The 17,891-nt window shown below is 40.0% G+C and overlaps 1 protein-coding gene across 1 annotated transcript; it reads right to left on the bottom strand.

Moving 5' to 3' along the window:
* Positions 1–8,913: 8,913 nt before the first annotated feature.
* On the bottom strand, positions 8,914–9,852 carry LOC138249050 (olfactory receptor 51G2-like). The gene has a single exon (XM_069203104.1). It carries the CDS (start codon positions 9,850–9,852, stop codon positions 8,914–8,916), a length of 939 nt encoding a protein of 312 aa, XP_069059205.1.
* Positions 9,853–17,891: the final 8,039 nt, after the last annotated feature.

Here is a 17,891-nt window from a genome sequence, read left to right as displayed (position 1 = left end):
CAATATAAAGACATACTTAATATTACATTTTTACATGTCTTACTTTTAAATACAGCGCACCACACCTTATGGGCAATACAGCCTACGTATGAGTAACTTATACATTTTTAAAAGGACGTTTTAGGCCTGTTAAAAGGGGTTTCTTTAATTGGGCAAATTTGCAGTGTACAACTGCAACATCCAGGTTAAAAATAGCAGGCCTGCAGTCATGTTTGAAAGATTACTAAAGTGGATGCACAATAGGTGCTGCAGTCCACTGGTGATATTTAACTTGCATACCCTGGATACACTGGCTACCATATACTATGAATAATAGGTAAGCCAAATATGCCAAGTAAGGGTATGCCAATTTCATCAAGTTGAAAAAGAGAGCACAGGAACTTATCTGCTGGTTAGCAGGTGTAAAGTGCACAGTTCTACAGCCACCAAAAACAGTCAAGGCAAAAATCTGGGGTGATGCCAAGCAAAAGATTGTAATGTTCAACAAGTTTTCTATGTTGGCATTCAACTACCTAAACACAATTTCCAGCCTCTTGTCATACAATTATTTTATAGGACTGTGATCACGTCTTTCCGTTCTCTCTTAATACAATTGTCCTAGAAAATATTTCATTTCCTAACCATAACTTGGAGATACGAGGCTATAGCAATTTTGTGTGTGACACAGTAGCATACATAGATATAACATACACAAATAATTCACACAATCCCCTGAGGTCAGTGCTTTAGTGTTCAGTATGCAGGTCACTGAGTCCCTCTTCCCTATCTCTAATCATAGTTGTTATTCTCCAGTCACAATAGGCAACATTCAGGTTAAACCCCACTAATAGTATGAGTCTCAGGATTCCCAATCCGACTCTTTCAAAGTCATAAGTGTTCCAGCCTGAAGTGCTATGAGGCAGAACAAACTCCCTGGGGCCTTTTCGCTATGCAATGGGTCTTTCCTGCTCCTGCAGGGTTGTGCTACCGGAGAACCTGGGAGCATTTCACTCTCGGATGTAATGGAGAACAACAGCGTTTGCTGATGGTGAGTATATTTGCAGCTATACAGGGCAGCAGCTGGGCATCCCTGGTGCTTCCCCCAATCAGGTGGTAAGTTCCTCTGAACTTTCTCACAGGTAGGGAGACAATTGCTTGTGTTCAGATCCTTAGTCAGGGCGTGGGCATGCACAGGTCACCATGGCACCCTCCCCTCTCGATGACGGCAGAAGCAGGCAATGTTCATTGCTCCTCAAGGTGGACTCCCCTGGCATAAGGGGTCACCGAATTAAGTCAGCACATGGATGACAGCCCAACTGGTATAGCAGTGCCACCTGTGGCTTATGGGGTTGCTGACTTCACTCCGCACATAGCCTACAACCGATTGGCACAGCAGTAATGCAGCCTTGACATCTGACACACGTGTACAGGGCCCTTTACAGCATCAGACCTGCCTACCTTAACCACCACCTCTCCTTCTACTCACCTGTCAGGCAACTCCACTCTGCTCAACTGGCCCTCCCTACCATCCCCAGAATCCAGAAGAAAACTGTTTGAGGAAGATCCTTCTCCTACTTTGCCTCTCCACTTCAGGTAGTCACCCTGGCTGGCTCAGTTCCGGAAGGACCTTGAGACCTGGCTCTTTGACTGAACTGAGCCCCCCATCTAGTGCCTTGAGACCCTCTGGGTGATAAGTCACACTCTATAAATGCTTGATTGATTGATTGACACAGTGGCCATTAGTTTCTTGTCATTGTCCTTACATTGCTTATTTCTGCCTACAAATTTCAGCTGGAGTAGATTTTACATTTAGCCCTTGCACAATTGGACTACAACTGTGATGAAAGCTTCTGCCTAGCTATTCTCGGGGGATATTTGGATGGCTTGTGAAGCGAGAAGTTGACAATGCAAGTAAAGCTGACTAAACTTTTACTTTCCTCATCATTTGAATACAGCATTACTGCTTCGACTATGTATTCATCAGTTTTTCTACAGACTTAGGCCTGTTTTATTGTTGATTTAAAATAAATAGTTAACATTCCAGTATGATTTACAAATGTCGGTTATTGTATAGCAACTTTGTATTTTTTTTACAAATCTTTGTTTGAAGTCGTTAAAAATACATTTGTTTCTCTTCCTAAGGATGTAGGACTGAAAACCTTCCATTCTAGAAAGTCCTGAGAAGCAATAATGAAAATTGCCCAGACATAAAAATTCCCTTGATAACTAATATTTCTGCACCTAATTCTTGCAAGTTTACCTCTTAAATTACTGCTTCCACCTCATTTTGTTGTTGAGCTTCTAATTAACATACTTCCCGAGATGAAGGGTTTTCCAGGATTTCTTCTCAAGACAGGACTCTCAAACTTGGTACTTCCTCCACCCGTCAGCATGCAACTGCCTATGGAATGCCTAAGATATCATATTATGTAAGAACATTCCAAACTTACAGCAAAACCAATATTACAATAAAAGAAGATTACAACATATTTCCTCCCTTATCAAGACAAGATGAAGAGAATACAATACAACATTTATACAATAAACAGTGAGCAATTGAAACAATGCAAAAGAGTAATATAGCACACACATACTCTAGGAGTTCTTCCTACTCTGTTGACACCATCACCATTTACATACTCCATGTAGATACCCTGGTTGCCATTCTCACCTTTTTTATTGCTGTCTAAAAGCTACAGTATTGAAGTATGTGCATTGCTTTGATGACCCAAGCTGCAACTGCAAGAGAACTGGTGGCGAATATATATATATACATAGATAGATAGATATACATATCTATTTATAGATATCTCTATCTATCTGTCTATCTATATATATATATATATATATATTGATCTATATATTTTTTTTTAAAGCTGTAAAATACCCCCCCCCCCCCCCCCCCAAGTGTAATCCCTGGTGTCTAGTGGGGTTTCCTGGCCCTGGATCACAGCGCGACTTTGATCCAGTGCCAGGAAACCATTACAGACAGGCCTCGTTTGAAAGGGGAGAATCTCCCCTTTCAAATAAGGCCTTCCCAAATGGTGGGGATGCCCGTTCGGGCCCATTTTCCCCACCAGAGCAGGGAGCGGCTTACTTCTGCTTCCTGCTCCGGTGGGGAAAACAAATTGTGACATCAGAGCGCACTGTGGTGTGCTGACTTCACACAGGTTTGGGTTTATTCAATGATGTTTCATCAATACAACTACCCAGTGAGTTCATTATGGTTTCAGAAACAATGCAGTGACTCCAAACGATAAATAAAAGCACTAGCCCTGTTTCCCTAGTTTTAAGGACTTGTTAAAAAACTGACAAAGGACATGACCAGATAAAAATATTAGACAGGCTAGTTTAACAGTGTTACCACAGCTCCAATAGATGCTAAAGCTGATAGGGCCGTCCACTTGAGTTTCCGCTCATACTGAGGAATCTCCTGCATTGACTTGAATACTGGATGTAGCATTGTTTAGATGTACACCATTTGCTCTGTATTTGAGGCAGGGGCCTTTAAAAATATTTTGTTTCCTTTACCTTAACCAATTAAACTTGTCATAGTAAGGAGAGATGTAGTCTCAAGTTTCTATAAGTTTATATAATGGTCTATAAGTTTCTTGGAGCTTCCTAGTAAGAGAGTGTTATATTAGTCCAGCCTGGATAACACTGTGGTCCAAAATATCACTAACCTGTAATGTAAGGGCAGAAAAATGTGAATTTCAACACTTAGCAATGTCCCTAAAAATACTTTTACATTTCTTACAGTAGAAATTAGCATAAGTTCAGAAGCAGTTACTAGGTTAGATGCCTACCAGTTTTAGGTTTAACTATTTAATGCTTTATTCAGATAAGGATTTTCATCTTATCAGTGTTTACTTTTAAGGCATTATTACTCATCGAGAAGGTATATACCATATTTTGAGCTGTCAGTATCATAGATGTATCTTACTCTCTGCACTGAGGAAGTTGTTTAAAGCATAATGGATGTATGAAAGGAAGTGGCTACTTCTAAATGCTAGGCCAGACATGAACTGCCGGCTTCCAAAAAGAAATGTTAATTCCATATTTACTTGAGTAAATGAAAGCACATCTGAGAGACATGGCTGTGTAAAGAGAATTGAAAAAAGCAGAGCATTAAGGCATATTCTAAATTATGATCCTTACATGTACTTAACATTAGGGAGACTGATTTCCTAATTATGGTTATCTCTTAATCACAATTACGAAATCTGGTATTCCTAATGTATGGATTTTTGAATTACCAAATAGCAATTTCTAGTAGGTCACAAATTGATCTACCTCATGAATGTTAAAGAGATGGGATGCAATTAGCGAACTATTGGGAATCACAGCCATCAGAGGTATGGTAGACTCCTGAGGTCAGCAGACCACCATGTCTGTCATGGCATTTTAAAAAAGCATTCTTTTTAAAAATAAATTTTGAATGCACCTTATTTTCCTTAAAGGAAATGGGATATGTTTAAAAAGGAACAAAATGCAACTTTGACATTTAATATTTTTAGAGTAGGCAGTGGACTGTGGGACCAAGGTCTGCTCTTGAAATAATAGGGGAATCAGTGACCACCACTTTTAAATAGTAGTAAAGTATTACTGTTTTGCAACCAAAAAGGGTTGTAAAACAGTAATACATATTATTCCGGCTCACTATTTGGAAGCCCAAAACACATCCCTTCCAAATACTGAATCGCAAATGCAACTTGCGATTGGAAAACACGTAACTGAATCATATTTTGCATTTGGTACATTTGAAAGAACTTTTTTCTGGTCATAAAAGGCCTGATTCTGCAAATTAGACTATTTGAAACATTAAAAAAATGCTTTGTAAGTCTGGTCCAAAGTTAATTATGAGGAAGATAGTTGCAGGGAACAATCTGCTCACAGTGTCTCAGATGAAAAGCAGATACTTGCAGAGTATAATTTGAATCTTTGCATCGTCACTGACCCTACCGGCCAAATACCTAATTGTGGAGAACCCTTGGACTGTCCCTGATTTACAGCAGATGCTGGACACAGTCAGTATAGCCATTTTACTAAGTTATTCTTCTTGGGATTCCTGCTAGCTGGATTGTGTTGATTTGTTCCCAGATAACTCCTGAAGTGATCTTTTGAATAGGGCCTTCATACTTTGTATCCTTTATGTGATCCCCTGTCTATGGATGTTGAATACTAATGATATCAAACTAATCAAATATGTGAAGAATGAGTGCGATGAAGTTTTGCCTACCACATGTGTCTGATAAAAAAGCAATTAATCCTTTCATAATAAAATTGACTTCAATTGATTGCCTGTGATTTGGGTATTGACATCATGTTATACACATCAACTACAGTTTGTAATACCATGGACAAAGAAACAAAGGTGTTCGGTCTTTGATTTCTTATTTCAGAAAGCATCGCCTTTTTTAAGACACAGCACTGGATGAATTTTCCATTTATGGGAATGGTGTGTGTTTATACTTATGTCATGAATTTCATTTTGTATGTTTTATCTGTTGTGTTTTTATTGTACAATTTTCATTATCAATTGCCTTACGCATATGTACTAATGGGGATTTAACTGACAACAATAATGATTGACATTGTTTTATCCCTCATATAACTGGCTGAATATGTCTCCCTTGCATTCATCTTCTTATTCTACATCTATAGCTCATATCCATCAATGCAGCCTCTCATCAACTGATTTATTTGATGACTTGGTATTAAGAAATGCAAAACATTGCACTGGTTGTGCTACGAAGCATACAAATATAGTTAAAAGCATACTCATATTTCTTTTTATAAATTTAATACATGCTCAGTGAAAATAAATAACTCCTAAATGAATGGATCTAACTATTGTCTTATCTCGAGTGAAATCAATCAATGGCTGCCAGATTTTAAGACAAGTATTGCAGATATTTTTAATGCATATATTTTCTTCCATGATCAGTGTAGATACAATGCTATTTCACAACACCTGCAAAAACAAGGCACTGCCCTTCTTCTTTTGTTGCACAATTGTTCATATAAAAAGATTCAGCAGTTATATCGATTTTTTCACTTTGGATTTGCAAAAGAACCTAAAATTCAAGCTTATAGCATTTAAAAGAGCTAGTGTATTACCAAAGAGAACCTCAAGGCTACTCACATACTACATTTTCTATAAAGTTTTCTTTCAGAGGTTCGTACTTTTGTACATGTTGTTCACATGCGAAATAAATGTTTTTTTGGGTTGCATGCTCTCTTGAAACATTTTGATGGACTTTGGAAAACCGTGTTAAGTTCCAAGGGGAGGATACACCACTGACAACAAACATCACAGATGTGTTTTTTGTGCTGGATCCACTTTGCCATATTAGGTGGGTGCCAAAAACTGTTTACCTAAGAGTATGGCAATTACCTCTCACCAATGTGGTTTTCTCAATTATATTCATATTTCTTGATGATAATTTCTCGCAACTTATTTTCTTCTTCATCGAGCTCTGTTTACATTCTGGAGCAATGATGACTTGACAATATAGACAGTATCTACTTCAAAGATATGAACTTTCAACTTCATTCATCAAATGCAAGATCTATCCTTGGAAGTCTGGTGGGAGGCAATCTCAACAAAAAGTTATGTTCAGGTAGGCTTAGGCTGAAGTCATGGGTTCCTATTACTAGAGAAGAGATGATGGACAAGACTACTCCCACACTGCTCAGTCTTAATGCTACAGATTAATTTTACCCATTTAGTTTACTGAGGAAGTGTGCTTCAACCTATTAGAGTTTGCACCATACCTTTTCCATTTCTTCTGTTTATGATTTTAAAGATCAGACCAGTTTTCGAGCTATAACCTACTGGTTCCAGTCTAGAATACATAAATCTATTTGACGGGAAGTTAGGTGTAGAACCATTTATCATCCCAAGCAAAAAACAAAAGTTCCTTCCTTAGTCTCTATTGAAATCTTGCTCTACAGGTTTGTAAAAGTACTCCCCCATGAATGAAACGTATTTTTATATTTTAACTATGTAGTAATATACATATATCCAATTGTTCCATGCACTCCAGCTGTATATTTTTGTCGCTCTTTTGTCAGGTATGGTATGTTTATGCAATGAGGTGATTTCAAAGTCTATGCTGACCTCAGGATATTTGATTTCCCTAATTTCAGTTTTGAATGATATCGCATTTGCATCTGGAAGATATCTCTGGAGTCATCTGAAATAATTAGAATCTTCTTTAGTTTCTACCTACTTTTAAGTTTACCAGCTGACCGAAATCATTTAACCAAGGGCGAGATTGCAAGAATTCCATATATGCAGCAGGATTTTGTGTTGTGATTAATATACTTAGGGACATACGCTATATAGATTTTATGGTATAGTGTTAGCTAATGACATAATTATGAGGAGAGTGAACGTTTGTCTAAATAAATCTAGTTAGATGTTATAAATCTCGTTATGTTATAGACAAATCCATTCTTCTGTTACACAATAAAGCATATTACAGGTTAATATAAGCACATTCTATACCATTGTCCTATGATAAAAGAGTCAAGGGAATATATGTGATGATAAACAATCAAATACATTTGGGACCAATCTGAGATTGCCATGAATTTCTTTGTTTTGATAAATCATGTTTGGTCTGGGATACTGGATTTTGAAATGACATTTCTAGCACTAACTCTACAGTTTTAGCATACCAATGTGCATCCTGGCGTAGTAATTCAGTAGGTTGGTAAGGCATGTAATCCAGTGTGACACTCCCACTTGTGCTATCTTGGAAACTAAATACTTATGAAAAGTCTTAATACTACTGCCTTTTTGAGGTAAGGTGTTTAATATTAATATTAATGGTGTTACTAGGCACATCTTAAAATGTTTAAAAACAGTGTTGAAAAAACTATTTGCTGACCGCCGTTAGTAATATTATTCAAATAATTAGTATGGTAAAGAGTTTATTTGTGAGGATTCAGGCTGATCTGCAGTGATTTTGTCAATTTTGAGTGGTTGAATTGTCTCTGGAGAAGGCAGCCACAGATAATTATCTAGATTTTCTCTTTATAGTATGTATTCATAATATAACATATTTTTAGTGTTTATGACTCTATATGCATCTGTAAAAATGTACCTATGAATGTAATAATATTTTTTTAGGTTAATTTCAGGTATATAGATCAGATAAAGTTTATTGCACTTCTTATGGGCTAAACCTTATTCTATCCTATCAATCTTAAATATCATTTAATTTGAAAAGGATTTGATTCAGTTTTTAGCGATGCAAGGCTTTTAACTAACATTTTGCCTATATCTTGTGCAGATTAAGGGATTATTATGTCTCTATTTTAAGACAATTCATTATATGTTATGTCCGAGTCACTTTTAATATGTCCCTCATGTTTCCTCGAAGATTAATTTAATGATGTTGTTTTTCTTTTGAAAACTGCAACTGTGAGTTGGATTATCCGAAAATAATGATTGAAGACATCCTTGACTTTCTTAAGATTCTTGCAGACCTGTTTGTCGAGCATAGATGATCTACTTTAGTGTAGTGAACAGATTGGAGGGAACAGCTTGGGAATTTTTTTGAATAGTTCCTTTCTGTTGCTAGGTCTTTGAGTATTACTTGCACCTCAACCATCCTCTTTGTGCATATTTTAAAAGGACATCCTGTCTCCTTTATCTCAATTTTGGGACTTTATTACATTTCATTTGGAAATCATTCCCAGATTCTGTGATTTACTATTGAAAACATTTTGCAAACCAGATCACATCATACTAGTCATTAACATTGCTCTACTTTTCGTTTTTCAACTTCGCACTCTTATACTTTTCAGATTGAGACTTTGCACTTGTCACCTCTGTTCTATTGCGTTGTTGTCCACTCAGTCGGACTGAGCTCTCAAATGCAACATGTTTTGTGTATCAAGCCCGAAGATTGCAATCTTCATTTATTCCATCCAGAATCTTTTTCGGATGGCAATGCGGATTTGTTTGGTTTTCATACTGTAAACTACGGGATTCAATGCCGGTGGTATCACAAGAAAGGCCCCACCCATTAGGACCAGGAGAAGAGTTGAATCCTTTTGCCCATATCTGTGGGCCAATGTCAAGCCAATCAGTGGAATATAAAATAGCAAAACAACACAGAGGTGGCTCACACAAGTATTCAATGCTTTCAAACGTTCAGCTTTCATTGCTTTGCTCCCAACTGCCTTCAGAATCATCAAATAGGAGAACAGGATAAAGACAACATCCAGAGGGTATGTGGAGAGGATAATGACCAACCCGTATTTGTTATTAATGGTTATATCAGCACATGCAAGCTTCATCACATCTGGGTGATAGCAGAAGCCATGAGATAGAGCTTCATCCGCACAGAATGGAAGCCTTTTTAATAGGAAGGTTAAAGGTAAGTGAAGAGTCACACCTCTGATGAAAGCCGCCAGACCTATCTTTGCAATTATTACTGGGTGCAATATTGTGTTATATCTCAAAGGGTTACATATGGCAACATAGCGATCAAACGCCATGGCAACCAAGATGGCAGATTCCATTGAGCACAGTGTATGCAGAAAAAAGAGTTGAAGTAGGCATGCATCAACATGTATTCTTCTGAAGTCAAACCAAAAGACACTGAGCACTGTGGGTGAAGTAGACAGAGACAAACAGAGATCAGTAGCTGCCAGCATAGACAGCAACAGGTACATGGGCTCTCTTAGCTGGTTGTCTAATTTTATAATGACCAAAATTAGGCTATTGCCTAGAATAGAGAGAAGATACATCAAACTAAGTGGAAGAGAAAGGTAAATGCTTGTATGATCTGTCCCAGGAAAGCCCATCAAGAGGAATGATAGAAGAGTTCTATTGCTGTAGTTCGCAGATGGCATGATGAACTTAGAAATATCTCCTGGATGACCTACAATCTGGAATAAACAGAAGGATATGTTGTCAAAGGCACATTTTAGTTAATATGGTAGGTATATGTGATTGATACATATTGCATCATTTATTTATAAAGCTTGCCAGTCTAGCTGTTGTACTATTTGTTAACAATTGGTTTTCTATAGACATATATCCTAAGATTAATTTGTAGGACAGGAGAAATCCAAAACATGTTTTTTTCTTTCCCATTGATAACCAAAATGCCACTGAATAAAATGTGCCAAAATAGCCTGGAATTTAGAAAGCAGTCAATATGAAAACTATGGCTAATTATACAACATTTACTGTTATTTAAATTGACTGAAAGTAAGATTTCTTAGTGCCCAGTTCGTTACAGTGCTGAGACAGAGAAACAGTGTGAGAGCTAAAATGAAAGTTAGACAGATTTATATAAAAACAAACAAGTGGAAGGTAGTCAGAAAAACCAAAGTCAAAACTGAGATGAAGAAAGAAAGTTGAGATAGATCAATATGCTGGTAGACAGTTCCACTGTGTATTACTCCTGCATAAGGAAACATTGGTTTACTTCATTCCTTCCATTTCAAACATCATTTAAATGCATAAATATTGCAAAACATCTGGATCCCAGCTCAGTTTTGATGGTAGATGACTAAGGTCAAAGCATAAATGGGCAGGAAGGCAATAAACAGAGATTCCTGAAGCATGCACAAATCTAAGCATTGAGGAACTTCAGCACATGCTTTAAAAGGTAGTCTTGAATAATATTGTAGGTCAAGACAGTAGTTTGGCAGTGTTTGGAGTCTAAGATTGACTCAAATGGTGGATGACTTTTTCCCCTGAGTGACATGGGTAAAGTGTTTGTCCTAGAAACCTCGTGGGTAAGAAAAGTACGTTTAAATGTTTGTACAGACTATGATGATCAGTTCTGGGTGCTGGGAAGCTTTGAGAGCATCATCCATAGCAGGATGTGCTGTTTGAGGTAAAAGGGAGAATTCTCCAGGCTGAAAAGGATGGAGTTACATTTTATCTAACACAATCAATGGAAGGTTCACCTTATCCCACCTCATGTCGCCTTTAGGACTTTCTCCAAATTTTTCCTCCAGAAAAATCTCAAATTGCACCTTCCATTGGACATTCTTAAGGTTTAAGCAAATTGTTTTGAATGACATTGCCTGCAAAGTATGTGAATTTTTTTTTTATAAACATTATTGATTTTTATTACGGCTGTGAATTATTAGATAGAGCAAAACTGAAAATGCAGACGAAGTCACAGCTTGAAACATTAATACCTAGGTAGAAACATCGGACCCGACTTCAGATTAAGATCCTAATAATGATTTGCAAGGCCATCAAATTAAATTGTAGAAACCTGCATGGAATATTGGAATATTTGTAAGATAAATGTACTCTTCACAACAAAACTGGTGTTAGTGCTTTAAAGACACGAAACCTAGAGACAGATTTGTGTTATTTTGAAATAGAAATATCTGTCTAAACAGGTGTTAGAAATGGGGTCTCTGGCTGGCTGGGGTATGCACCTATGCCAGGCAGAATCCACTACTGTAGTCTGGGCAAGTAAGTTACACACCAAAGAAAGCCTGTGCAGAGCAATCAGGCTTATCCCCAGAGGTCAATTGTAAAGCATTGCACAATCAATGTACCACAAGAGAGACTCCACATAGCAATATATGAAATATACTTCCTAAATTGTAAAATATATATATATATATATATATCATAGACCCAATAATGTCATACATACTAAAAATTGTGCACATTATGTCATTCTAGAAATGTTACCCATTATCCTGTCACTGTGACGATCAAAAACATTAGGCTCCATCATGTCAGGGCATGAAATGCAGCAGTTGGGGAAAAACACCTAAATCCCCAAATGACATTGTAAATATATAAGTGATTAAGGTTACGCAGTAATAACACATATACACAAACCTCCCCAATTATTAGACAAGTAAACACTTGTTGTAGGAAGTAACATAAGTCCTAGAACACTTGCACTCCTATTAGATGCTATATGGAAGGAAATTGTGGCCACTGACATGGATAAGAAATACCACACATGTGAGGCAAATACAGGGGTTGCACTTGTGATCCTGGGTTCTCCATGGCAGAAACAATCAGGTTAGTAACCACTGAGGATACTTAATTGATTATACCATGCAGGCCAAGTTAGAAAGGAAAACACATGCACAATCACAGACAAATACTGTCATGCAATAAACCCTGCTTCATAAGGAAATTGCAGTCCCGAGTAGCAATGGTTGTCCTGAAGGTGGCAATATTCCAACCACAGGAATCCTATCTATATTCACCAAGATGTGAGTGATTTAAAAGCAGGATTGCCGACCAAGGCATGCGGGAAGCTTCTGGAGTTTACGGTCCTTCTGGGTGCCGGCTCCTCCGTTTCCAGAGGAAGTAAAGGACAATGTGCCTTCTGACAGAGTCAGCCAAGGGTAACCTATCTTACCTGGTCACTTGAGACTACAATTATTTCAGTAGGACAGCCGCATATGAGTGTAGGTAGATGGTCGAGGCCTTGTACAGGGACCGGATGGTTCCACTCTTCAGGTACACAGGGCACAAAACAGAGCGATCTCCCTTTGTGGCTGGCCCCCGCCTATAACTGATGTGGGTCGGGGGGTCCCCTCTCCCTAGTGTGAAGATAGAGAGGGCATTTGGAGGGATGCGCTCAGCTGTCCTCTCTCATTTGGGACAGGCTCAGTGTCCCAAACCTGCAGGGCTGGTCATGTAGCGGGCAGGCAGGCAAACCATTCTGGGCTGTTCTCCCATTATGGAAAAAACCTTGGTGGTCTGTGCTCTACACAGTCAATACAGCTGAAGGGCATAAAGTGCTCGAAGAGCTTACTATGCGCTAGTGAAGTGGAGTGAATCTATAAACTGCTCACCATGCGCTGTTGGATAGACTCTAGATTAGTCCAAGGAAAGAAAAACTGCAGCACTCATCACACATTGTTGGAGTGGAAAGCAAGGGCTGAACTCAAGGTCCCATAGCCTCTTCTGGGGCAGTCAGTCCCAGGAAAACACTTAGGGGCACTAAGGAGTAGACAGGACAGCACATCAGGGCAAACAATGGTGGTTCCTCCTGGCAGCCCAACAGTGCCTGGTGACCCACCAGTCAAGGACCAGCTGGCAGAAGGGCAACAAGCGGAAAAGCAATCCCTTTAGGCCACCCAGTTGGTAGCATGTAGCGGGGCAATAGCAGAAGAGCAGTCCAGGTGAGTCCTTTCTGCAGTGTAGCAGACCTTCTGACAGGGGCTCAGTCCCAGTCCCAAATGTGCTTTAAAAATGATGGTTTCAGAGCTCCTGTACCTATACTCCACAATAGGTGTAAAAAACCCTTTCAACCCAGCCCTGGCTTCAGACATCAGTAAGGGGAAATCAGGCCATTGTGTGAAGCAGGAACACAGCCTATACAGTTGTAAGTGTGCCCACCTCCCTCTCTTCCAGCCCAAAAAGACCATAATATACAGATGCACATAACCCCTCCTGTGTGATTGCTTTCTGGAAAGTATGCACAAAGTGTAGCTGTCACTCTGCACTAGATGTGGATTGGAGTCAAGCTGCAAAAACCTAGAGTCATAAACATAGAGAAATGCCCACTTTTCAAAAATGGCATTTCTAAAATAGTAATGTAAAATCCAACCACACAAGTGAGATGGATTTCTCACTACCAATCCAAACAAGCCCACGCTACTCCTTCCATATCAGAAATTACCACTCAGACATATATTAAGGAATTCACAATGCTAACCTATGAGAGGAACAGCCCTCACAGTAATTAAAAATGAAATAAGCTGTTTGTCACTACAAGGGCATGCAGAAAACAAAAGTATACATCATACCTTTTACATACACAGTACCTTGCCCATAGAGATACCTAGGGCCTACCTTAGAGGTGGCATAGGTTTACTAAAAGGTGAGTTTAGGCCTTGGCACATAGTTTGAATTGCCAGTGAATGTGGAAGTAAGCTGCGCACACAGGCCTGAGATAAGTTTGAAAGGCTGCTTCTGTGGGTGGTGCAATTAGCACTCCAGGATCACTAGTGGCAGTTCATTTACAGGCCCTGGGTATATCATATACCACTTTACAAGGGACTTACAGGTAAATTAAATATGCCAAACAGGTGTAAATGAATCATATCAAGGTTTTAGTGGAGAGAGAGCATGCATTCTAGCTCTGATTAGCAGTGGTAAAGTTCCCAGATCCTAAAGCAAACAAAAAGAGGGTTAGAAAAATAGGAGGGTAAAGTTTGGGGATAACCCTGCAGGAAGGGCCATTTCCAACAACAGGAAACAAGTACATTCCTTGCTTACAATGTAATAATTGTAACAATATTATGAAATATTTCTATATAGAGTAATAGAGTATCCACAAAAACATTAACTCTTCTCCAATGGAACTAGGGTTGAAATGCTCATTCACGGGAGAAACAATTTGTGCGCCAAACCTCACAGACAATGAAGACAAGAATCAAGGATAACACAATTCAGATATTATAATTGGAATGAAACATATCTTGTTATTTCGGTAAAAAGAACTAACAAAACAACTGGAATTTCAAGTATGTGAAAGGCTTCACAAAGAGGAGCCAGTGATGAAGGACTTGTTCTAGGTCCTTTTCTAGTCCCTGGCTGCGAGAAGGAAGCAACAGTGACTGAAACCAGCAGAATCAGCAGAATCTCATCCAGGAAGGCACCAAAAAGAGGCCTGGAGGTCCTGCAGTGACACTCCTTGGTGGTTGAAGCATGGACCTCAAGACTGGGATCAGAAACACCATCAAAACTGACCCATTAGGTTGGAGAGAATCAAAGATGAGCAAGCTACTCATTTGCAGCATTTGTAACATTTCCTAAAAGGTTTATGTCAAAAAAGAAAGAGAAAAACAGAAGTGATCAACCTCTGGAGCTGGGCCGGGGGGAGGGGCGGGGGCTTGGGGGGGATGGTGGCTTGATTGTCTTCTTTATAAAGGTTCACCATATTTGTGTTGCAAACACTGGCTCAGAGTCCGGAACCACCAAAATGTGTATTATAATATGGAATCCATTTTCAATTAATTAATGAGTTTGGAAGGATATAATGAATTGGTAATATGTCCCTTTCAAATAGTGGTTTGTTATGGTATGTATCACTGTTTTGCTACCAAAACGTTTTTGACTCCCAAAATGGCCTGTTAAACCCTTGAGACCCCTTCCTCTTTCCAAATGCAAAATAAGAATTTGTTTGGAAGTAGGTAGTGTTCCAGGAATCCACCGTCTAATATCTGATAGTGCTGTAATGCATTTCAAGGTTTATTTTGTAAATGCAGTCCAGTTTTCTTTAGCCGCATGTTTGATAGTCCAAAGCCCCAGTTCCAATTGTAAAGGAGTAGGGGCCCGATGTACAAGGCAATTTTGTGGTTGCAAAAGGCGACTTTTGCTGTTTTTGACCGCAAAATGACCTTGTACAATGTACCATCCCAATTTGTGAGTAGGTATCCTTTTACTGGATCGCAAAATAGGGAGTGCGACTCGCTATTAGGAAGGGGCGTGCCAAGTTCGTCCCTTCCCAATTGCAACTCGGAGGCCCATGATTGCTTTGTGCTTTCAAATTGGTGTTAACCCATTCGCAAACAGGGAGGGGTCCCCACGTGATTCCCTCCCCCTTTGTGAGTGGTAGCAAAAATGTTTTTTCACAGCAGGCAGTGGTACCAAGGACCACTGCCTGTTCTGGAAACTTTTACTTTTTGTTTTTGAAATGAGCCCCTGTTTTCCTATAAGGAAAATGGGCTGCATTTTGAAAAAAAATACTGCTTTATTAGAAAAGCAGTCAAAGACATGGTGGTCTGCTGAGTGCAGACATTCCCAAATGGGTCACAAATTGTGACCTGCCTCATGCATCTTAATGGGGCAGGTCCTTTGCGACTTATTTGGGAATCACTAACAGTGTCTCAGACACTTATGCACATTACAGATTGCAACTCGCAATTTGCGACTCCCAAAAAAATGCAAATTGGAAGTCACAATCTATAATGGTCGTACATCGGGCCCTAGATGATGTGCTGAGGTAAATGTAACCATGGGCCTGATTTAGAATTTGGCAAGAGGGGTTACTTCATCTCAACAGTAACTGATCTGAAATTCTTTCTTCTTTTTCCTTCACACCCACTGTATGAGCTGTTCAGCTCACCCTTGTTCTGACCCATTTGTTTTTCTTCTTTCCTAATTCTTAGGGAGAGGTCAGATCTGAATTTATCAAGCATTGTGCAACCAGTCAGACACACAGTTATTCAAAATATTCTCTCTAAATAGAAGATTATGGGGGTCATTACAACCCTGGTGGTCCAAGACTGCCAGGGCTGTTTTGACAGAAGCACCGCCAACAGGCTGGCGGTGCTTCCCAGGTCATTACGACCGCGGTGGAAGCGCTGCGGTCGCACCGCCAGGGCCGGCGGTTTCCCGCTACGATGGCTCCAGCGGTTTTAATCCGCCAGGGCAGCGCTGCCCAGGGGATTACGAGTCCCCCTACCACCAGCCTTTTCCTGGTGGTTTGAACTGCCAGGAAAAGGCTGGCGGTACGGGGAGGTGCGGGACCCCTGGGGGCCCCTGCACTGCCCATGCCGCTGCCATGGGCAGTGGAGGGGCCCCCTTTACAGGGCCCCTAACAGCTTTTCACTGTCTGCTATGCAGACAGAGAAAAGTGCGACGGGTGCAACTGCACCCGTTGCACGGCTGCAACACCATCGGCTCCATTTGGAGCCGGCTCCTGTGTTGTGGCCGAGATCCCCGCTGGTCCAGCGGGGATCTCCAAATGGCTGCAGCTGGGGTGTGGCCGCATTAGCGGCCGCCCAGGGTTGGAATGAGGGTCTATATAAGCCCTCATAGTCAGACACTTTGCTGCCATGTAACCAGCCTTCTAAAGCTTAGACAGAACAGTCCACAAAGTCAACCCAATCCTGTGAGGATTCCTTTTTGGTTTCTCTTTTATGCTCTCACCCCAACAGAAGGGGGTAACAGTCTTTCAGCTTTCCCCCTGCACACTAAAATATCTTATCCCACGTGAAGCAAGAGGACATTTGATTATTTTGGGTTTTGGTTTTACATTTGGGCCATGAGAGCTTATCTAACTCTCAAAATCGTCTCACTTGGAATGGTGAGGGCTGCAGTTTTTGGACTTTGGGACGCTGCCATGTAGAAAAATCCACAAGACCTAGACACATCTGAAAACTAAATATCTGGGTGAGTCTAGGGTGGTGTGCCCCACACCATTTTCTTACCCACAATGCCCTGCAAACCTCCAACTTTGCTAGAAATCACACATTTTTCCCACATTTTTGTGATGGAACCTTCTGGAATCTGCAGGAAGCTACAAAATTCCTAGCACTCAGCATTGTCTCATCTATACCACAAAAAATTATGCCCCAATTGTCAGCCTAATTTTTTTTTTCTCAAAATGCCCTTTTGGACCCGCTTTGGTTACTCCTCAATTTCAACATGTTTTTGGTTCTTCCTTGTCACAGGCACTTGGCCCACCTCCACAAGTGAGGTATCATTTTTACCGGGAGACTGAGGGGAATGTTAGGTGGTAGGAAATTTGGCCCGGTTCAGTGATCCCACACAGAAATGTGGGAAAAATTCGATTTTTTAGTTAAATTTGGGGTTTGCTTAGGATTCTGGGTAAGAAAACACTGAGGGATCCATGCAAGTCACACCTCCCTGGACTCCCTCATGGAATCTAGTTTTCAGAAATGTTTGGGTTTAGTAGGTTTCCCTATATGGGTGCTGAACCCAACACCAAAAACACAGGTAGTTTTGTAATTGATAATTTTGATGTGTCCACATAGTGTTTTGGGGCATTTCCTTTCGCGGGCACTAGGCCTACCCACACAAGTGAGGTACCATTTTTATCGTGAGACTTGGGAGAACACTGAGTGGAAGAAACTTTGTGTCTTCTCTCAGATTCTACAACTTTCTGACACCAAAATGTGAGGAAAAAGTGTTTTTT

Source organism: Pleurodeles waltl, chromosome 8 (assembly GCF_031143425.1).
Source record: "Pleurodeles waltl isolate 20211129_DDA chromosome 8, aPleWal1.hap1.20221129, whole genome shotgun sequence".
NCBI lineage: Eukaryota > Metazoa > Chordata > Amphibia > Caudata > Salamandridae > Pleurodeles > Pleurodeles waltl.
Note: the sequence above shows the minus strand (reverse complement) of the source record. Positions and strands in the feature narration are given on the sequence as shown.